This window comes from Glycine max, chromosome 11 (genome assembly GCF_000004515.6).
Source record: "Glycine max cultivar Williams 82 chromosome 11, Glycine_max_v4.0, whole genome shotgun sequence".
In the NCBI taxonomy this organism is placed as follows: domain Eukaryota; kingdom Viridiplantae; phylum Streptophyta; class Magnoliopsida; order Fabales; family Fabaceae; genus Glycine; species Glycine max.
In genome coordinates this window covers 37,986,907-38,009,631 of record NC_038247.2, presented here as the reverse complement: position 1 = coordinate 38,009,631, position 22,725 = coordinate 37,986,907, and the positions used below count along the sequence as shown (strand labels likewise).

The 22,725-nt window shown below is 29.3% G+C and overlaps 2 protein-coding genes and 1 long non-coding RNA gene across 26 annotated transcripts; 1 reads left to right on the top strand and 2 right to left on the bottom strand.

Moving 5' to 3' along the window:
• Positions 1-5,912: 5,912 nt before the first annotated feature.
• Positions 5,913-9,447, bottom strand: LOC121173087 (uncharacterized). Its single transcript, XR_005887234.1, has 3 exons — positions 9,315-9,447; positions 6,893-6,940; positions 5,913-6,779 (listed from the first exon to the last, which is right to left on the bottom strand). It is a non-coding gene; the product is annotated as an uncharacterized lncRNA (long non-coding RNA).
• Positions 9,448-12,014: 2,567 nt separating this feature from the next.
• Positions 12,015-18,121, top strand: SOYSTGA (bZIP transcription factor). 23 transcript variants are annotated; one of them, XM_041006474.1, is made up of 9 exons: positions 12,015-12,482; positions 13,364-13,573; positions 13,674-13,748; positions 14,393-14,452; positions 14,544-14,621; positions 14,737-14,800; positions 15,517-15,788; positions 16,206-16,433; positions 17,439-18,110. In XM_041006474.1, exons 2-9 carry the CDS (start codon positions 13,415-13,417, stop codon positions 17,589-17,591), a joined length of 1,089 nt encoding a protein of 362 aa, XP_040862408.1. In that variant the 5' UTR covers positions 12,015-12,482; positions 13,364-13,414; the 3' UTR covers positions 17,592-18,110. The 23 variants fall into 23 exon arrangements, with proteins under 23 accessions (XP_040862408.1, XP_006590374.1, XP_040862405.1 ...); XM_006590311.4 differs by having other exon boundaries at positions 15,511-15,788; XM_041006471.1 differs by having other exon boundaries at positions 13,352-13,573.
• Positions 18,122-18,342: 221 nt separating this feature from the next.
• Positions 18,343-22,262, bottom strand: LOC100819821 (alanine--glyoxylate aminotransferase 2 homolog 1, mitochondrial). Of its 2 annotated transcripts, XM_003538457.5 has the most exons (9): positions 21,880-22,255; positions 21,166-21,396; positions 20,644-20,814; positions 20,176-20,319; positions 19,880-20,059; positions 19,182-19,407; positions 18,894-19,007; positions 18,711-18,797; positions 18,343-18,617 (listed from the first exon to the last, which is right to left on the bottom strand). In XM_003538457.5, exons 1-9 carry the CDS (start codon positions 22,102-22,104, stop codon positions 18,574-18,576), a joined length of 1,422 nt encoding a protein of 473 aa, XP_003538505.1. In that variant the 5' UTR covers positions 22,105-22,255; the 3' UTR covers positions 18,343-18,573. The 2 variants fall into 2 exon arrangements, with proteins under 2 accessions (XP_003538505.1, XP_040862866.1); XM_041006932.1 differs by having other exon boundaries at positions 18,894-19,407; positions 21,880-22,262.
• Between the last annotated feature and the right edge of the window lie 463 nt (positions 22,263-22,725).

The following is a 22,725-nucleotide window of genomic DNA, read 5'->3' as shown; positions in this document are numbered from 1 at the left end:
CACTAATCATTGTTATTGTAAATATTTCTTAAGAGATCTCTAACATCCATGCATCATGATATTAAATTACAAGCAGGGCCGTGTAAGCGATTAAGTCACTAAAGCAAATGGCCTCCAATTTTTTTAGGGCCTCCATATTTTTATACATTTTTTAATAAAATAATTTTTATTAATTTTAATTATTAAATGATAAATTATGTTATAGTATAATATATTATTCAGTATTATTTTTATTAATAAGACCATAATATTAAATTTAGATGTAAGTATTATTAGAAATAATTTAAGTGTAATTTTATTATTTATTTTTAAAAATTAAGCAAATTATATTATATCTATTTTCTTTTTTTCCTAAAAATATATTTTGAAATTAGTATCAAATTTAAATTTAATTTTAATGAATGAATCTATAATTGATATATATTAAGAAAAAATATTTGGTGCAAATATTGATGTCAACATCATACATTTAACTAAAATTCTATTTATATCAACCATTTTGTATTCAAATGTACATTTTTAATTGGAAGTCAATTTAAAAACATTTTCAAATATGAAATCATGTTCAATTTTTTATTTGAATTCTAAAAATTAAAAATATTAGATGAGAATAAATTTAAAACTCTTAATTCATTTTTAAAAAATAAAGATATTACAACTATAATTATTATTGAAAAATTAAAAAGTTAAATTATTTAAATCTTATATAACATTACCTATGTTAAAAATAGGTTAATTAAATTTGTCGTTTTATATACTGAAATAAAATATTATAAATATTTACATATTAAATTTGATAAATATAGATTAAATAAAATAATAATAAATTAAAATTTAAATGTAAATTTTGTCTTAGGCCTAATAATTGTTGGACACAGCCCTAATTACAAGGTTGTCTAATTATAAAAATTCATGGAAAAAATTATGTTAAAAAAAGTAAAAATTATTTTAAATAAACGTTATATTTTGAAAAAATAATCTTTAACTACAAATTGAAATATCTATTGTTATAAAAAAAAAAACTAGTAAATTTGTTATTCTTTTATAATCATTTTGCATCACAAATGAAACGGGAGAGATTATTATCCATACTTATAATGATATGATGTTATCACGTCATATGTCATTCAAACTTATATCACGTCGTCGTTATTGTTTTCAATTAATCACGTGCAAATAATGGTCAATTAAATTTATTTATTTAACGTAAAAACAAAAGCAGAAAAAAATTATATACAGAAAGAAAATTAAGTTACCTTTTTAATAATTCTTTATATATATATAAAATTTTATTGTTTTAACCATTAAATTAAAGTTGGGACAAAAAAAACCCTCATTAAATTAAAGTTAATTTTTAGTATATGAAATATACAACTTTTTATTAAAAATAAATTATTTATTAATTTATTTAATAAATTTAATATAAATAGATTAAAATATGTTTTTTTGTCTTTATTAAGTTAATATCCTTAATTGTAAATTTTTTCACTAAATTGAAAACATGGATGACAAAATTTGCAAAAATAAAGCTTAGGTTGTAAAATTTACAAAATAATAAAAAATGAGTGATAAAATTTATAATTAAGCTAAGTTAATATTATTATATTCAAGAATTAAAATCATAATTTTTTTACATATATAATTGATTGCATATGATAAAATGAGTAAATTGATCCGAAATCAATTATAAAGAAAAAAAATATGTTAATGTTGATAGAGAAATGTATGAGTTTTCACTCTTAGTAAGAACTAGCAGCACGAAACCACAATTCCACGAGGACATTGACAATAGTAACTACGATCATGATGGTGGTAACGACGATAATAATAATTATGCTAATGATATCGGTGACGACAATAATCGTAACGTTAATCGTAACAGTGACATTAACTTTCACAGTGATGAGTTGATTGAGATGTTTCAGAAAATGATAATTGAGATCTTTTATAAAAATTTTATTATTGATAAATTTTCAGAGATTTAATGATATATTAAAATTTAAAATTTTATATATTTTAATTTCAAGTGACTATTATTTTAAATTTGATATGATAATTATTATTAGTTATTTTTATATTCCCTTATAAGATAATGTTATGATAGAAGCCCTACTCTCCATATGTATATAAACAACTTGATCCAACTTAAATTAACTCAAGTATAAAATATTTTTAAAATACGGTTCATCTTTTATTTAAAGTAAAAGATAACGTGTAGTAAGACTCAACGTCTTCCTTTTGTCAACTAACTATAATGTTTTTTCTTTTTTTAACAAAATGAAATGTTAAAGGTTATCCTATAAAATCAGGAAGATAAAAGGCTCACAATGGATTAACATAAAAAGAAGGGGACAAGGGATAAGGTGGGGTTGTATTGAAAGCCTTGTGCATGTGATAAATTACCCATTGAGGCAACTATCTAATCAGTAAGTGAACTGTTATTATTATGAAGAAGAAAAAAACTCTTGTTGATAATGTCTTAATATTTCGAAATGTGTCATGTTGTATAAAAATGTAAATTATATATATATATATATATATATATATATATATATATATATATATATATATATATATATATATATATATATATAATACAAAGTAAGGATTTAACTATCATGAAGAAAATGTGCTAACATGTATTTATTTGACTAAAAGATCCACTAATTCTTTTAGCATGGTCTTTATTCTTTAATTCAAGAATAAGACAAATAAATAAAAGATGGAGAATCAAACAAAAAGTTTTTGTTACAAGAATCAAAGAAAAATTGATTCCACTAAACTGTATCATTATTTTTGTATTAGATAAATGGTTAGTCTCCCTAAAAACATTAAATGATCATTATTAATATTTTTCCATTTAAAATAAATAAATAATCTCAACAATTGTTATAATTTTTTTTCTCAATTTGCCAATAAATGAAATAAAATTACATAGACTTTTCAGTATTTATCAAATTATAAATATAATTATTTTTATAGATCACGATTATTCTTCACCCTTTAAATATTTAATACTTAATTACATATTTAATACTTAAATTAAAAATTACTAATTAAGCTAAATTTATTTTGTTGTAGTTGATCTATGAACTTGATAGAATAAATATAATTGTTTTTACATATTGTGCAGCTGGGTTTTGAGGAATTCACTTAATTCAATATGATTTAGAAATATTATTATTACAAATTCTTCATCATTCCTATACACTTCTTTCAAGAAAAAAGAAAAAAAAAATATTGAGTTTCGTTTATGATTAAGAAACATATTTTTTCTAATTAAATATTAAAAAATTAAAAACACTACTCTGCATCATCACATTGAAATGGTGTTACTAAATAAGGTATTGCCTGATGTCACTGATAAAATCAAACGAAGATTCAATGACGCAAGAGGAAGACATCATAGAAGCAGCTATAAAAACACATTTCTCCTCCCCGTAATTTCCAGCATGCTAAACGATTACGCAAAACATATCTCCATGTGTAACTGTCTTGAATAAATGATGAAAGTAGTTACCAACTTAGCATCTTCTTTCCATTTTTTTAATAGGATATAGTTAAGGAATTAAAAGAAAATTATTTATTATAAAAAAACAAAAAAATTTATAAATAATGTAATTTTCTATCTTGTAATAAAAATATTTTTATTTTAAAATTTTAAATTAATATCCTAAAATAACTTATTAACATTTGTCTTTCTTAATATGCAATGTTGATGTCCCTTGCTATTTTTTATTGTTTGCCAAAATACACAAGTTGGGTTGCTACTATTTGGGAATCTAAATTCTTCCATAACTTGAGAGGCCCCAATAGCCATTCTTAGTGACAACCCACTTTGGATTGCCATTTGAAATAAAACCACCAATAGGAAAAGCCAATTGGGTGTGTTTGCTTGACGTATCACTTGCCATTATTAATTATATTCAAACCAACACAAAATAGGGAATATGAAAAAGAAAATCACTCTTGTGTCAATCGGCCATTCCAAATGCACCCACCACCATCATTGTAGCTTTATGCACATCATTTACACCGAGACCTAATTGCATACAATTATTTAAACTTATCCAATCTTTTTTTTTAATTATTGTTTCTTAAATGTCTTCTTTTCTTAAGCACATAATCCAATCCATATCCAATCTTATCTATTGCTTATCGTTTCGGCCTTTTTTCTTTTACAACAATTACAATTACAATTACAACAATTTTGCTTTTTTTTTATTTAATATTAGACTTACACAGTTGGTGACGCCATTGTACCATACAATACACAAGGTGAAGGTGTCCCAATGTCCCTCGCAAGTACAATGGGCGCCCCTTATGCTTCATTCATTGTCTGTGCCTTTTCCGATACACGTATGGTTCATTACTTGCAAATGTTTTATGAATAAATTAAGGTCAGCAATGTAAAGGAATAATAATAATTAATAATAATCATAGAAACTAAGAACCAGAAGATCCCAAAATTTTAGGAAGAGTATTCGAAGATTCCAGACGGCCATATTGGGTAAAGGGTGTTTCCAAATTTCCATTGAAATTAAAGTTCCTTTTTTAGGCACCTAGACCTCCTAAAGGGTAGTGTAGGTGCATGGCTCGGATCTTCACTCCACCTTGTTAAATTTTCTTTGCGATATCTCTACGTACACACACATTCTAAGTGATAGACAAGCTTTTTTTCTTCCGGCATTTAAAATAATCTATTGATTTATTTATTATCTATTAAAGATTTATTAATATAATCTTAATCTATCCATAATTTATTTAATAAAATATATAATCCATTCATTAACATTTTTTACGGATAAATACTAAGTATATTCATAAATTTATTTTGTAGAACTTGATTCTTAAAGCCATGAACTCGCTCCTAGAACTTGATTCTTTTTAGGTAATCTAATCATGGGATTTTTTGGTGCCAAAACTTAAAGTGTAAGCTGTGAGAAGAAAAATGTAGGAAGAAAGAGATTACAAGAACATGGATAAGTTTAAGTTTAATTTGGAGTAGAAAATTAAGGGAGAAAGACTGCAAAAATGTAAAAATAAAATAAGGATAAAAATAGTGCGGAGAGAAAAATAAGGATAAAGAAACCACAAAAATATAAATAGATTTGAGTTTAGAGCAGATAAATTAGGGAGAAAGAGATGTTGCAAAAATGTAAATGGTTGGAAATAAAGTGTTAAAATTGTAGGTTCAAGAATTAAAGTATTAAAATAAAGTGAAAAAACTAATAAATTAATAATGAATATTTATTGATAAAAAATATTAAAATAAAAATTCTAAATTAAAATAGTTGAAAATATTATAGCCACTTGTCAATATGAAAAACATTTAAAACTTAGGATATCAATCCTAACTATCAATAATCATTATAAACTTTTTTTAATAATTAACTTTCGAAATCATAGTCATTATAATTTTTGTCTTTAATTTCCATTGTTGATTACTTTTTTAGTACCAAGGATCTCCGACTCTTATTTTTCATCGTTGTATTTTTAAAATAAAACATTATTTGGAGTCTTAGTCAAAATAATGTGCATCAATAAGTGTTATCTGAAAATAACATAAACCTATAATATAATTGAAGAATGAATAAGGAACACAAGTTGAGAAAAAAAAAAGCTAATATTCAAAGATCCCCTTTTTTAAAGAAAATAAAATAAAATTGAACCTTGCATCTCGTAGTTCAAACTTACAAGTGTTGTCTTGATTTGAAGTACTTTGTTTAGAATTTTATATAACTTTTATGTTATCATGTAATAAATGTGAAATATTTATTAATTTTATTAATAATTATTTTTTATTATAAAATTTGACTAACTTTCAGCCACATTATTTTTCATCATAAAAAAATAAGAGTAAGTAATTAATAACCCTAAAATTAATAAATCTGATAAATTAACATGGTTTGTATAATGCTTAATTGTTGACTTGTTGGAAAAAAAATTAAAGTGTGATCGGATCTCCTATCTTGTCACTAGGAAAAATTAAGCAACAAAGAGAACAAGTAAAAGAAAATGGGCAAAGAAAAGAGTGTAAATTGTTAGTTGGGGAATGTTGGGCCTACTTGAGCTGTTCGGCTAGAACAGATATTGCTAGAACCAAAAAGAGTGCCAAAGTAGATTTGGATTCCGAAGTTAGAAAATAAGGGTTATTTTAAAGTGGTAGGCAAAGGTAACTTACAATAAATTAAGGAAAAGGGGAAGAACCTTACTATGGAAATGACTCAGTTGTGACTTATTATCGGTGTAAAAATAATCTAGAATCAATGAATTGCACTATTGTTTAAAACATTATTATATAAATCTATAGTTTTTGGGGGTAGTTTATTAAACAAATCTAAACTGAACCAAACATGGACTCAAATTATCTTCCGCGTGTGAAGCAGTACTTCATATCATCAAACAAATGATAGTCATAGCATTTCCTTTGCTTTTATTAGTAAGAAATTTCTAATGGCACTTTTCCTTTTTCACCTCTTTTTAAGATAAAGTTTGTAAGAAATTGTTCAAACCAAAATCATAACGAAAACTTCTGTGAGTGAGGGTCTAGAATCCTGCAAATTCACGGAAGCAACAACATTTTTTATCACTTTCGACTATAGTATTTGCATAATGGGCATTTTCGCATCACCAATTTTTTGTTTTGGTTTGGTTTACGTTTGGTGAATACAAGTATAGTATACAACCGATGGATCTAGCACACACAAAAAAGAAGTCATCCCATAAGAAGGGAACTGAAAAATGTGTGATGATCATCATCCTCGTCCCAACACGATCTGAAAGGCCAATATGTGACACAAAATAGGTGTGTGGTTTGTGGTGATTGCTAATTAAAATATCAAACCAAAAGACAAAAGGGACAAAGAATGACATGTAGATAACAACTTACCGAGTCAGTTTTGAACTCTTTTGTCTCAATGGAACAAGTTTGTGCGCGCTGCATAGCGTAGCATTAATTAATGCGGATTTTAATATATCCTACACGCAACATCGTATTGATTCTAACTGGCTTAGGTATCTTTACATGAATTTTTTACGAAATAAGATTATGTAAAGAAATATGGATGGAGAAACTATTGTATAAGAAAATATTTATGGGTTAAGTGTAAGAATGTGATCTTTCCATGAAAACAAAAAAGATGTGGGCCTGATGCAAACTCCTCCTGTCTATTTCATATCTTATATAATTATGCCATTTAAAAAGAGTATAAAATATCATATTACACTTAACAAGTAATTAACACATTAAATTTCATTTTTATACTAAAATGTTATTTTTGTGTGTGTGTGCTTTAGTCAATCTTTCTCAAATTCCATAAAATTTCATATCTTATATAATTATGTCATTTAAAAAGAATATAAAATATCATATTACACTTAACAAGTAATTTAACACATTAAATTTCATTTTTATACTAAAATGTTATTTTTGTGTGTGTGTGCTTTAGTCAATCTTTCTCAAATTCCATAAAATTTGTGAATCAGTAGTCTATTTCGTTTTAATTACTAGTATTGTATTGCACTTTTAATTTTTTTTATAAACTCATTATATTGCATGTAATATTTAAAATTTACTTGTATAAAAATTAATTACAATAAATTTGTATATTTACATGCGAAGAGGGTATTAAATAATAAATATGAATTTAATTAGTATTAGAATGATAATTGGATTTAAGAGTAATGGATACGCAATATAATTACTTATATGTAAGCTTTTTATTTAATGGTACAGGTACTGATATATGTAGTATAGCACTCATCCAACATCTATATTACCCCTACAGTAAATATAATTATATAAATAACTGTTTATTATATTTATAATTAGTTTAAAAATATTTTAGATATTTTAAAAAAATAAAATAAAAAATTGTACCTTTAATTTTCATTTCATAAAAATAATTTTAATGTCAAAAAATATTTTTGCTTTAATACTTATAAAAAAGATACATCGAAAAGAAAATATATTCCATGAATAAAATACTAACAACAGGTTTGGATACATACCCATTTGAGTATAATATAAGTATGGATTTGTTTTGGAAGGCTGGATCATGATGCTAAACATTGCTTTACGCATAAATATAAAGTCAGATAAATCTTTTTGTTAGATGCGGATATTCGTATGGATACATTACCCATAGCTAGCATTCTTAATTAATACTACAAACAAATAGTGTTAGAATTTTATAGTGACATTTACTAGGATTCAAATCACCAATCTTACTTGGGTGTCTCACATATCACATTATACCTCATCAATAAAAACTTAACACGTGAATTAAAATAAAAAGCGAATTTTTTAATGTTTTTATCACTACCTTTGGCGAATCCTTTATACGTTCATGTCATTATCCATCTTTTTCCAACCTAATCAGCATTTCCCTCAACGTATTATCAATTGAAGTGTTTTGCTCTATTGCCTAGAATTGAATTAATGCATCAAAGTATTATCTAAAAAATAATTGCTTCATCAACCTACTTGAGAGAAAAATCTTGATTTGAATTGCCTTGAAACAATACTTGTTCTAAATTGATCATAATTATGAATAAAACAATTTTTGCATTCTCCGTGTGTTAGAAATGTAACGTCATTTGTTATCATAAAAAAATAATTTAAAATATCTATGAATAAAAATTTTAAAATTTCATTTATGAACACACACATTGTCTCTCAAGTCATAAAGGAGGTATTCAGGATCTTTTTCCTGTCCCAGGTGAATATATCTATTATTTCATTCTCATTTTAGATGGAAGCATTTCATATCTCTTTTTCATCCTAAATAGAGATATTTCATGTATATTTAATTCTCAAAATAAAAGATACACTACTACCACTTCCTAGAAGATGATGATTAACTTACACATAATTATAAAACATCATTCGAGATAACTAGCAAATAAATACTCTAATATCATATACACTAATAATACATTACAAAGTCATACCCCAAATTAAAACATCATATAAGTTATGATAATTAAACGTAAAACTCAAGCAAGCTGATTCATGAATTTTCAAATAAATTCTAAGATTTAATATGCAACTAATGAAGATTTGTACATTGCAATACCACTTTTTGTAAAATCATGAATAGTAAAATCTACATGTTGGTATGATTATATCATACACTTAAATAACTTCATGCAAGAATACTATGGAATCTAAATTTTGCAATCATCACAGAAATTAATTCTCGCAAGGATCAATGTATCAATTTATCGATTTATAATGGGTAAACTCAAAAAGACGCATTTCTAAAAATTTTTAGCATGAAAGTTTAAAAAAAGAAGGTTGTTTTACTCACCTCTTGAAGCACATAATAATTCACGTGTTCTTCGTTTTTATTTATCTTCTCCATTTAGTGGGTCAACAAAATTCTCTTTATTTCTTCTGTCTTCTCAAGCTTATGTGATTTACTAATGTTCTATTTATGAGAGAGACCCACTATAGAGTTCTAGGATAAGAGAATTGTCTATTTTTATATAATACAAGAGAATATGATTTAAGATTAGATCACATGAGATATATTCTTGATAGATTTGACTAATCAATTTTTTCTTTATCTTTTTCTACTCTATTATATAGATTTATCTAATTATTAAATCTAGTATCTTATTTTCCTTCAAGATACATCAATATAAAACATGATAAGATTTAAATTATTCTCAATGATCACAAATTCAAATATAATAAATATCTTATCCAAACTAAATATGTAATGTTATATTATTACTATAATAATTATATTTACAATAATAATAATCTTTTAATCTTATTAATTAGGATATGGAGTTGTTACACTTTCTTTTATAATTATAAAAAATAATTTCAAAAATCTTATATTAACCATCTAATTTTTTTATTGATAAACTAATTATTTAACTCGATCAATTTTAAATAAAGTAATTAAAACAAACATAATTTTTATTATTCAATTATTTCAACGGTATTTAATGTATCATAATACAAGTATTTCAAAAATATATATATATATATATATATATATATATATATATTATCATAATCATTTTAATTCAAATAAATTCTTATATTAATAATTTTTTAAATAAAACTAATAATAATTATTATATTAAAATTTTAGGATGTTAGAAGAAACCTAATCAAGCTTTGTTTTAATTCTATTCGGGAACGAAAGTCATTGATATCACATGACTATAAATTGATTGTGATCGAGGGAGAAATCAACCGTTGTTCATGCGTTCTATATTTAGTCGGTCTGAAGCAGCTTCGCTTTGATTGCAGTTAAGAAAAGAAAACGAATTGTTCACATTTTTATAATTAACGGTGAATTGCTTAAATAAACTTAATAGGAGAATGATTGATTAGGTCGAGGAAGGAAGAATAACCAAAACCCGTAACAATGCTTTGTCAAAGATTGTGATAAAAAAAATAGAAAATTCAATTTTTTAATTTTAATTTATATGTGAAGTTTTTATTTGTGGAACATAATGTGAGGCGAAATTGATGATTTAAATCTTATTTAATAATGATTTGACATATTATTTATTATTTATTATTATTATTATTTTCTACTATATATATATATATATATATATATTTTTTTTTTTTTTTGCTGAATGCTTTTCTACTATATTTTAATTACTGAAAGAATGATACATATGGTAAGATATCAATAAACATTAACGTAAAAGAAATCAATAAGCATTAAATATTATGCTTAGGGTCCACACGATTTAATTAATCTCGATAGATACTTGTTTAGTGCTTTAGATGCTTTGATTTATTAGGCACAGATGCTTTTGGAATTTGGTATATTTATCGTGGAGGTCAGGTCAATGGTTAAAAAAGTGGAGTGGGATGCATCGAATCACTAGCCAAGTAGCCTAATAGAAGTACTCAACATTTCGAAAGTCTTCATTAATATTCATATTCCTTAGCCTATCAAATATCTAATCTAACAGAGAGACGTAAGATTGAGTTAAAGAATACATGTTGATTAAATCTATTATTATTTTTGTTTAAAAGTTTTTTACGTTGGAAGTTGAATTCTAAGAAAAAAGTTCTTAAGAATTTATATTTTTTTTAAAATATTATTTTTTAATATCATATGAGAAAAAAAAAGAGTTTCTATTTTTTTTTCTATATAAGTTAAATCTAAGAATTTAAGTTGGATTTTACTACAAAAGAAAAAAAAATGATAAAAATTCTTACATATTATCTGACATAATGAAACCCAAAAAAGTGATCTAATAACCTTAAATAGGTTGTTTAGGGTAAGTATCTGCCAATTCTGATGATAACAATCTACGCAAGTAGTATGCAATTTCAATAATAGTTAATAGTTAATAACGCTGGGAATGCAAAGGTACAAATATTCGTATTAATTTGTTAATTAGTAATTTAAATAGCATGAAAAGCAACGCATAAAACCAGCCTAATGTTAGGCTGTGTGTATAATGTAAGACACGAAAAGAATATTGAAATGATTAGGTTTTGTCCAATCTCGTGTGAAGGTATGACGTTCCCTTCTACTCTAAACACTGCACCCCACCCTCAATTAATCATATAAAACTCATAATTTCTTGACTTTCTAATATTGTTGGTGGTGCCGTGTTAGTGCCCGCATTCTACTTAAGTTATCATTTGTAAGTAATTTCGTGGATGGTGACACCAATAATAACTTATAATTAACAACTAAGAAGTATAGGTTACCTCAAATAATTATATAAATACAAAACCAACCATGAAATATTATATGATGGTATGCTACATTATTACATATTATAGTATACTATAATAGTATATGATATAAATGTAGCAGTGCCGGCGATGATATATATTCCGGTGGCGTTGAAACAGTGAGGGGAACAGTCACAGTCGTGATCTACCTGGTGCGCACATTAGCCATAGTGGAAACATGACGATGACTGTGACACTTGGTTTGTGAAAATATATTTGACTCTCTGTAGCTCAACACCAACAAGCATTTAACAACAACACATAAAAAAAAGTTCCACCCTCCAATAACAAGACACACACAAAAAAAAACTCCTCTAATACATTTTTTATTTATTTTAGTAACATATTGTTTATACCGAATATTTATTAACTTTACAAATGATTAATTTTTATAAAAAAATCTAATTGACAACCCATAAAATACTATTTTCTTATTAATTACTTTTTTTTCATTCATAGAATTCAATCCAAAACCTCACTGATAAATGAATTGAATAACACTCCAACGAATCATTAACTTATTTCTATCTGTTTGTATATACATAAATAAATAATGTAACCCCATTTAAAAATGGTGGGCTACGTTTCCATTTTTTTATTATATAATAAAAATTGAAGCTAGAGGCTGTCTCTGAAAGCGTCGTCTTCCGAACCAACGCAATGATGGAATGGAAGGGTCTTGCGTTCTTCTGCAGTTCTGATAGCTAGCCATGTTGGCATGAAGATTTAAGCGGGAAAATAATAAGACAACGTATATAACGTTTTCACAAAGTGGCTTTTTTTTTTATTATCACAAGGTTTGGCTTTTTAGTTTTTATTTTACAGTTTTTGTGGATAATTCTATAACTGTCAAGGGAGGAAATTGGTACAGATCAAAGTTTGGTTGTACTTTGCCAACTAAATATCATGACATCAATAGATACTTAGATAGATTGATGCCTTTATTTTTATCTTTGTTTTGAACTACTATGATTACTGGTACTTTTCTTCTGGCAGTTGTTACTTAAAACTTTTGTTGTCTTTGGAAAAAGGGAAACAAAAAAAAGGTAAAAGGGTGGTGCTATGTAGGATTTGGTTTTGTGTTCCTATGTTTACTAAAAATGATGAGGTGGTTTTGCTGCCTTATTAATGGGAAAATCGTACTATAGATTCTGTTGCATAGGCGTTGTCTGTGGCGGTTGTCGTACAAACGTGGCCGCGGTTGGGGAAGAAACTAAAACACGGTTTAATTAAATGAATTATTCGTTTTTTTTTTTGTGATTCTCTTTAGCTTGTGATGTCTGTTTTTTCTTGAGATTTTAAAGTTCTGTTTGTTTATCATGGATTGGTAGCTATTAATTAAGGAATTTCACTCTTCGTCTCTCTCATAGTCACTTTTCTGGTATCAGAAAGGTTGGAACAGTGGCAATTGCATGATCTACTTTGCTACCCTTTTATGTCTTTTTTTGCTTCTTGCTCCTGCTACCCTTTTATTCTTATTTTGTTTTCTCTTTTTCCTTACAAAATTTCTTCAGTTATTAATTTTTTAAGTGAATGTGTTTGGCTTGCAATCTTCAATGCATTTTAAGATTGATTAAGCTTTAATTCATCTTTTTTTTTTTCTGTTTTTCCTGACAGCAGTTTTCTGTATAGGAGTATGTGTTGAATGATTATTGAGTTGCAGCACTGATCAGTTCTTAGAACATGAATTCAGCATCCCCGCAGTTTGTTTCCCCGAGAAGTATGAGTGTGTACGATCCGATCCACCAGATTAGTATGTGGGGAGAAGGCTTCAAAAGTAATGGAAATTTAAGTGCAGCCATGCCTTTAATTGATGAGGCAGACATGAAGTTTGATAGTCAGGTGCAAGTCTATGAAATCCGTGCTTTGTTTCATTGGTAAATAAGATTATAAGGCCTATTCTGCCTACTAACCAAATTCGTTTGTGCTGTTTAATACCCAGTCAGAGGATGCTTCTCATGGTATACTGGGAGAACCTAATAAGTATGACCAAGAAGCTAGCAAACCTACTGATAAGGTAAGAACATGTTATGCAAACTCGTTTTGTCTTGCCCTATCTCTTCCCCAAACAAAAGAAAAGAAAGAAGGCTTATTTCTTGGTAGTATTTTGTTAATTGCAACTATATATACTTCTTTACCGCTGAGAGCAGATGTAAATACTGTTTCATACCCACGTGGTTTCTAATACATTCTGTCAGAGGGTTTTCCCTGACTTCCATAAAATAAAAATACCTGAATTGTCAGCTCAACTTACCTGTAAATGCAGATGTAGATAATTGAGCATTAAAATTTCTAATTTCTTTCGTTGGGACATTTGTCTGACATTAAATGTTTTTTTCATTAAATATGTTGTCATTTTGAAGCTTCAAGTTTTATTCCGTAGGGTGTTGTTCTATAATGTAATGAAGTAATCAAACCATCTAGAATTATGGAGAGTTATTATTGGGAATGTTTTGGCATGGCAAATCACAGCCTTTTCACATTTCTTTCCCCTCCATCTTGAGCTTCATGTATACAATTAGGGTGACAAGTATGTTAGTCCTGCCATTTTGGACTTTGAGGAATCTGTATTCAATTTCAATATATGGCTTGAATTCATACTCTCTTTTATGCCTATATATGGTGGAAACAAATAGGAATCTAATATGGTCAAACATGCAGATACAAAGACGTCTTGCACAAAATCGAGAGGCTGCTCGTAAGAGCCGATTGAGGAAAAAGGTTTGAATGAATATGCATTGATTCGTTGTCTGACACGCAATTAGTGTTTAGATATACTAATGATCATGTGGTTGCTGATATTGCCTTACAGGCCTATGTGCAGCAGTTAGAATCAAGTCGTTTGAAGTTGATGCAGTTGGAGCAAGAACTTGAACGTGCAAGACAGCAGGTTTGGGGAAGATGAGTTAATATACTTGTAGTTTCTCTTGTGGATCACATTATGTTGATCAGCATCTTCCTTCCTTTTCCTCTCACTTTAATATCTTGAGGAAACTAAACTGCAGGGAATGTATATAGGTGGTGGGTTGGATTCTAATCATCTGGGTTTTGCTGGATCAGTAAATTCAGGTTGGTTTGTTATTATGCTATTGCTGCCATATATTTGCATTGCACTTGGAGTTTTTATGTGTCTTGCTATTCCATGTCTTTGTAACTTGATGTTTTAAAATTTTCTTCTGTGGCGAAATCAGTTTTTCCAAATGTGCTTAAATCTCTTACTAATGGACATCTAAATACTAAAATCTTGTTTGTGTCTGCCATCTCAAAATATTAAAAAACATTTTCTTAGTCCTGTAGCAACCTTTTGGTTTAAAATCATAATTAGTTTTAAAATAGAATTTGTTATTTTTCTTCCAAATATCCAGAAAATGGCAGAATGTTTAGAGTCTTGGTATATGCCAGTTGGAGAACTTTTAATATGTATCTTGCATGATATGTGCTGCCAAGCTAGATTATCAGGTCTTATACATTAAAATTGTTATTCCTTTTCTATGTTGGATGTTGTACAAAACCATAACTAAACTGTTGGTAAGTTGAGAAAAATTTGTGTACCGTACACATATCTTGAAAGTGTCTTATACTAGCTCCCAGGCACAACTTTCGGGAATCTTATTGGCAATGCAACTATTTAATTGTTCAGAATTTTTCATGGTGCTATGCAAGCTTAAGTTAGTTTGTTTTGATTGATGTAATATTGTTCTTGGTTTTCCATGAGCAGCTTTTCTTCTTGTGTTATACTCTATTTTCCAATTTGTTCTTGCATTCTAATAATACAATAGTTGCAGGAATTACAACCTTTGAGATGGAGTATGGACACTGGGTGAATGAGCAAAATAGACAAATCACAGAACTGAGAAATGCTTTAAATGCTCATATTGGTGACGTAGAGCTCAGGATTTTAGTAGATGGTATGATGAGCCACTATGCCGAAATGTTTCGCATGAAATCTGCTGCTGCAAAAGCAGATGTTTTCTATGTTATGTCCGGTATGTGGAAAACAACAGCTGAAAGATTTTTCCTGTGGATTGGAGGCTTTCACCCCTCGGAGCTTCTAAAGGTGGTGCCTCATATTTAATAAACGAAAGTAGTTAAAAATGTTTTCATAGAAATATAGAATGTGTATATCTAAATTCAGTCACTGCCTTTGAGGACTTTCTCATTATTATTGAATTTTTATTAATAACTTCTTTTACAGTCTTCTTGAGAGATATAATGGGGGAAATTTGAAACTGCATTCATTTATTACAGTTTTTATACTTTAGGCAAGATCTACTGAAATGCTCTTAAGATTTAGTCATGACTTCTTGCCTTGGTCAAGAATAGCATCTCCACACCTGAATTTGAAATTTTATAAAAATGGATTTATTGAGATGCTTGATGAATTTGAGATTATTTCTATTGCCATATTCAACTATATCATGCTGTAAGCTTGTAATGTACTATGGTGCTTGCTGACACTTTTATTTAATTGCAGGTTCTTGGTCCCCTGATTGAACCCCTGACGGAGCAACAGCGTTTGAATATCTATAACCTTGGACAATCATGTCAGCAAGCAGAAGATGCCCTTTCACAAGGTATGGACAAACTCCGCCAAACACTTGCTGATAGTGTAGCAGCTGGGCAGTTCATGGAAGGAACGTATATTCCACAGATGACTTCTGCAATGGAGAAGTTGGAAGATCTGGTGAGCTTTGTGAAACAGGTAATATATCCTGTTTTCTTGATAGACACTAGTTCTCAATTTAGTAGAAATTTCCTTTACACAACTTGCCATGCTAACAATGGATGCCTCCTGCTGGTTGCAATTTTTATCCAGGTGTTCTATGAAAAAAAATAATTTATGTATGTGTTCTTGTAAATATACTTTCTAATCCACATGTGCTTATTTGTGTGCCTGTCTCTCTGGCTCTACTCACTATAGATCCAAAATAGAAAAGCAACTGTATGGTGTGCTTTAAATATCATGATTGTGTCATATGAAATAGGATCAGATGTTTGGTTATTTTCAATGTATAGTTTTTTGGGTTGAGGGTACTGTTGAAGTGATTTGAAGCTATTAATCTTGTAAAGTCAATGATATTTCATATCTGAACTAGTTGTTATACATCACTCTATATATTGTTCTATAGAGAAGTTGATTTTAAATTTACTTTTTGATGTGTAAAACCCATAATTTGATTCCAACTAGATGACAAATATTTCATAAAATAATTTCCATTCCCAAATTCTTAGCAAGGATAGTCGGATACTGAAACTGAAATATTTTCCATTCTAAAGAAATCCTCAGTAGAAATGAAAAACAACAATTTAATCAATAAATTCAAAGTTTAAAAACATAATTAGTGATTTATGATCTATTTTCAGCATCTCATTACCGTTGGCATTTAATTTCATCTATTACGTTAGCTGTGACTTGTGATTCACTTCAAAAGCTTTACCCATTCATCTTGGTCACTTAGTGCTTGCTAGCCAAATTTTCATTTAGCGTTACCAACTTCCCATTTAGCATTTAGGTGGATTCACTGAGGATGCCTATATAGTGTAAATGTAAGGTCACAAAGTACAGTGATGGTTAATGAATGATACATTAACAGAAACATCTTTGAAGATCATTAACTGCTATATATACACTACCAATTTACAACTTCAAAAAGTTTTAGCTTGGCTAATGAATATTAGAGATTTAACCATGCTCTATGTGAAACAGGCTGACCATCTTCGGCAAGAAACCTTGGAGCAAATGTCTCGAATACTTACAATCCGTCAGGCGGCTCGATGCTTGCTTGCTTTGGGGGAATATTTCCAACGCCTGAGGGCTTTGAGCTCACTGTGGTCTAATAGACCCCGGGAACCTGCTTAGTCTCACAACAAGATTACAAGAGCGCAAACTCATAACATGAACGTGATGTGATGATGAATATGGGTCAGTTTCTTTGGCAAAGAGCATCAAAACCATGTGTCATGAGAGGTCCAGGTTGCTCACATTTTTCCTGCAGTTTTGCGTTATGGAGAAGTTGTAAATATGACTGCTAGCTCATTTTATGCATACGGGCTTGTAAATAAATTGATTTTGGACGCATGGTGTATATCGGATTGTTGCAAAAATGAAATATTTAGAATCTGCCATGAGTCTGTGTGGAAGTTGGTCATGTAAAATTCATATAATGTTATGTTGGGTGTTTTGGAAAATGAATCAACTCTAGACTCTCTTAGTGGACGTAATTTATTTTTTGTGATTGCTAAGAGTAGTTTATTAAAAATATCAGTTGTTATTAGTTTGTTAGAAAGTTGTTAACTCTAATAGGCTCTATATTTAGAGCATTCATACAGTCTTATTGTATCTTTATTCAATCAACTACAAAATGATTTTCTATGATAATCTTCTTCTCTACTCTGGTCTTTATGGTGTGTGGCCACAATATGTTGGTGTTACTTGTCTCGTTCCTTGAAGTTCTGATAGTGATAGTGCTCAACAATATTCATCGTGAATTTCATTTTTCTTGGATGGATACTTGAGTTTCTGTCCAAGATGCTGAGTGAGAAAATATTAATGTGCTGAAGGTTTCTTGTTTTCATTTGATTTTCTATATATACTATTGGGAAACTAAACATACACACCAATCCACTTATTCACATTCAATTTATATTGTCAATTGTTTACAGGATTTTCACTTTGCAATGGGAGCATTGCAGTGTTATTGGTAGTATGTGAAATACACAACAGCAATGAACACACGTACAAAAGTGCAGCTAGCAGGATTTGTTTCCTTATAGAAAATTGGATTGATGATCCACTTGTAGCTAGCAGGATATATAATCATATCTTGATTCCAGGCAGAATCTCACAACTTAGATATAGCATAGTCCAAGGCATCCACAACAAAATCTGCACATCAGGAAGCCAGTCAGTGGACTTCAACAAAGAATCTGGACTCCACAACTTGGTTAAAGAGAGCCAGGACAGAATTTATTTATATACCTGCATCATCTTTGGTGAAACACATTGGTGGCTTGATCCTAAAAACATTTCCATGCAGCCCTCCTTTTCCAACTAGAATACCGAGCTCTACAATTTATAGGAGTAAACAGTTACTATGTTTTGTAGAAATTTTGGAAAAGAAAGCTTCATATGCAATTCTTTTTATTCAACCAAATTTCTTACCTCTGAATCTTTCGTGCAATGCTGTTGTTTCAGCCTTTGCAGGTGTCTTCTCTTTTCTATCGGTGACAAATTCTATCCCCACCATTAAGCCTCTTCCTCTTACATCTCCAATGACTGGACATATATAAAAATTATCAAAATAATCAACAAAATTATGGCATATGTATGTTCTATGTAATGAAGCTTCATATAGATACATAAGAAAAGGCAAATGTATCAAAAAATAAAAATATATCACAACACAAAAGCATGAATCTTTTTGGTATATAAGATTCAAGATAACCGTACTGTCATGTATTTGCATCAGGGATCTTAAACGCTGAATCAAGTGAGAACCAACATCAGCACAATGAGATTGACGCTTCTCCTTGTCAAGAACTCTGAGCACAGCAAGTCCCCCGGCAGAACATACAGGGTTCCCTCCAAAAGTATTAAATTGAAGCTTTTGAGCCATCACACTCGCTATTTCTGGAGTTGTAACTACAGCTGCTAATGGCAAACCATTGCCAATACCCTGATGCATATTAACATGAGGTACAAATCATACAATGGAATTCTAGAAAAGGTACATGAGAGGCACTTAAAAAAAATTGGTCCTATCTGAAGGTAATGCTAGAACAAAATACATAGTATACTGAAAAAACACACAAAAAAAAAAAAATGAAGCTAAAAACAATAAAAGGAAAAACATGGAATTTTTGCTTAAAAGTTATACAGTAAGAGTGCAACAAGTGAGAAGAATTAATTTAACATTCAACTATATATTAAATGTTTAAGATTGCTTTACTTAAACCTAATCTTAATTATCTATTTATAGTTGTATCATCAAATTAGTTCCTCTAATGGGAACATGCTTCCTATATGCATAAATAATAATGAACCTTACAACAGACTGATGTTGCACTTGAAGTACATTATTAAGGTGTCACTGTCTCCTGCAATTAGTTAAAAATAAAAACTTAGAAAGAAGAGATGAGGGTCTAGACCTTTGCCATAGTAACTATATCAGGAATGACACCCTGTGTCTCAAATCCCCAAAAATGGCTTCCTGTGCGCGCAAACCCACATTGCACTTCATCAGCAATGCAGACACCACCAGCTTTGTGTACAATGTCATAGACCAGTTTTAGGTACCCAGGTGCCAGTTCAACTGCTCCTCCAGCTCCCTAGAAGAAGCCATGACATGAGGAAAAAGTCATAGGAAAACCACACTAAGGTGTGTGTGGCTATAAATACCACTCTGAAGTTTAGAAATTAAACATGATGGATGGATTATACATGCCTGAATTGTTTCAGCTATAAATCCAGCAACTTTTCCTGATGTGCCATAGTCAATATGATCTTGCAATTCTCTGGCGTACCTATTGGCATCTGAGCCAAAGATTCCACGGTATGGATCTGGATTCATGATATGATGAACTTCTCCCTTGAAGAGTTAAATATTGTAAAAAAAAAATTAGCATTCCACATCTTTAATACAAAGTTAATTCATCGTTTACAATGATATGGTTACTGCCTTATAGGAGATATAATGTTGGTTTAGTGGTGAAGGGAGAAGGGAAGGAGGGAGAGTTCGCGGATTCGAATCCCTCAACTAACAAAAACTAATAATACTAACAACTAACATTTGTCAATAAAAAAATCAATGATATGGTTACAACTAGAGTAGCATGGAGTAGGTTACAATGATATACATGTTTGTGTGTTTTTTTGGATACATATATACACGTGTTTGTGTGTGTGGACAAACCTCTGGTATTGGGTATTTCCATGTGTTCATCGCGGTGAGTCCAATTGTACTAGAACTTCCTCCATGATATGCATTCCTTAAGGAAATCATACCCATATTACCAGTGTATAAACGGGCCATCAGCATCGCCAAGTCATTTGCCTCTGAACCAGAATTTACAAAATAAACAACCTGCAATATAAATTGCTTAGTTGAACATCATGTTCCATATTGCAATTGGTTGAATAATCTAGCACACTATAAAGTCAAACATTGCTTTCCACCAATGAAAGCCTTAAGCAGAAGTACTCCAATGTCAAATTTGGCTTTTTGGCCATGCCACATTGCATTATTTATCTTTCTTCATAGACATTAAATTTGGCAAAGGTTTATTAAAATTTGTAAATATTTATGTTAAGAGAAACAGATATAAAATATTACAAATTTTTTATGGGACTGGATCATGTGAAAAATTAATGCAAGAGGATCCTTCCCTTGTTCGGATATAGTAACTGAAACACACATTATGAAGATGAATTTGACCTTAAGGTTTCCAGGCACTTTGGATGCCAAGGCCTCTGCAAAATCAGCTATTGCATGGTGTAGATATATGGTTGTTGTATGCTGCAAGAGTTTACTTTGCTCCATTATAGCATTCAAAACTTCAGGATGGCAATGTCCACAGGAGATAGTAACTATTCCAGCAAAAGCATCAAGATAACGCCTACCATTCTCATCGAATAGATATTGCATCTTGCCCTCCACAATGTTGAGCTACATAAAGTCATAAACAAAAAAATGGTTTTCTCAGTGAGAAGTCCTCTGTATTTTACTAATTTACTTATCGAGAAAAGTCAGTTACACACTTTTTAACACATACTTATGCTTCTTCAAAAAAAAAAAAAACACATACTTATGTATATGTATTGATTGAAATTTGTTAAAATTTACAAAAATAGGTCTCTTTTCATATTTAATAAATTCTACTCCATAATTTATAATTTTGTAATTCTCCATAAATTTTAATGAAAGAGTATCATACAAAATGTATTAAATAATGTGTAGCTATAACTCCTCCTCACTTATGGTGATGGGCCAAATATATGATAGTCCTTGTGGAGACTCATTTTCAAATAATATAATTATTTATACTTCATTTCTTTGACTCAATTTTCACAGAAAGTAAAATTAAGAAAACATAGATAAAAGATTATCATATAGTAACTAATAAAAGGTTGATCAATTTTGGAGACTCACAGGTTTTTGATAGAAGTGGAACAAGGAAGGACCAAGGAACTTTTTCCGTTTGGCAAAAACTTCATCAGCCAAAGGTCCTTTGTATGGCCGTGGTTTGTAATCAAATGGTGGAAGCTGAAGCCTCCGAGCAATATCATTATCACTTGTTGCAGTTGAAGTGCTCAAACAAGAAGAAGAACCAGAAAGCCTCTTACAAACACCAATGCTTCTCTTCACCATCGCCATGTCTTAACCACTTTTAGTAAACACTACTACCTACACCTTTGTCTCAAACTCATCCATTTTGTAATGTTTTGCATGCTATGTCTCACGAATAATTGACATGGAATCTTGTTAATAGAGTGTTAATTTGGATTAGCTAGCCTTAAAAAAAGATTAAGCGGCAATTCATTTTATTTAAGTAATGTAATAAATGATAATGCAAAGTTTAATAATTTTTTAAGTCATCTATTAGATATATATTGCTTTCCATGATTGTGCTAAAGCAAAAAAGAAAAAAGTAGACTGAATAATGTGGTTTTATTGCCTTTTCTTCCCCACTTGGTTGCTTCGTATAATTACACCATCCATCATCGCATTTTATTTTATAATAAAAAGAACTTCAATATGATAATATAATCATATAATGAGTATAATTGCAATTGAAATTGATCGCCCAACTACAACCATCGTCCTGATCGATCTCTAAATAATTTCTTAAAGGAGGCCAAGAATGCTTTGTCTCATTTGTCTTCTTAGCATATTAAAGGGAAAATTTTTAATAAATAAAACACGCCTAATATCATATAATTGAGGTAAGCAAATGTTATAATTATAGCAGCTATAATCAGTCAATAATCACTTACC

Bases quoted from the DNA above. Each gene is read 5' to 3' on its own strand.
- LOC100819821 (XM_041006932.1), bottom strand. From the start codon at position 22,104: ATGGCGATGGTGAAGAGAAGCATTGGTGTTTGTAAGAGGCTTTCTGGT. The intron at 20,060-20,175 runs GCATGTATAATC...GGCTTCTTCTAG, and splicing joins TTATAGCTGAAACAATTCAG to GGAGCTGGAGGAGCAGTTGA. The intron at 19,408-19,879 runs GTCTAGACCCTC...AATATGCATCAG, and splicing joins ATATAGTTACTATGGCAAAG to GGTATTGGCAATGGTTTGCC.
- SOYSTGA (XM_006590311.4), top strand. From the start codon at position 13,415: ATGAATTCAGCATCCCCGCAGTTTGTTTCCCCGAGAAGTATGAGTGTG. The intron at 14,622-14,736 runs GTTTGGGGAAGA...ACTAAACTGCAG, and splicing joins TTGAACGTGCAAGACAGCAG to GGAATGTATATAGGTGGTGG. The intron at 15,789-16,205 runs GTGGTGCCTCAT...ATTTAATTGCAG, and splicing joins ACCCCTCGGAGCTTCTAAAG to GTTCTTGGTCCCCTGATTGA.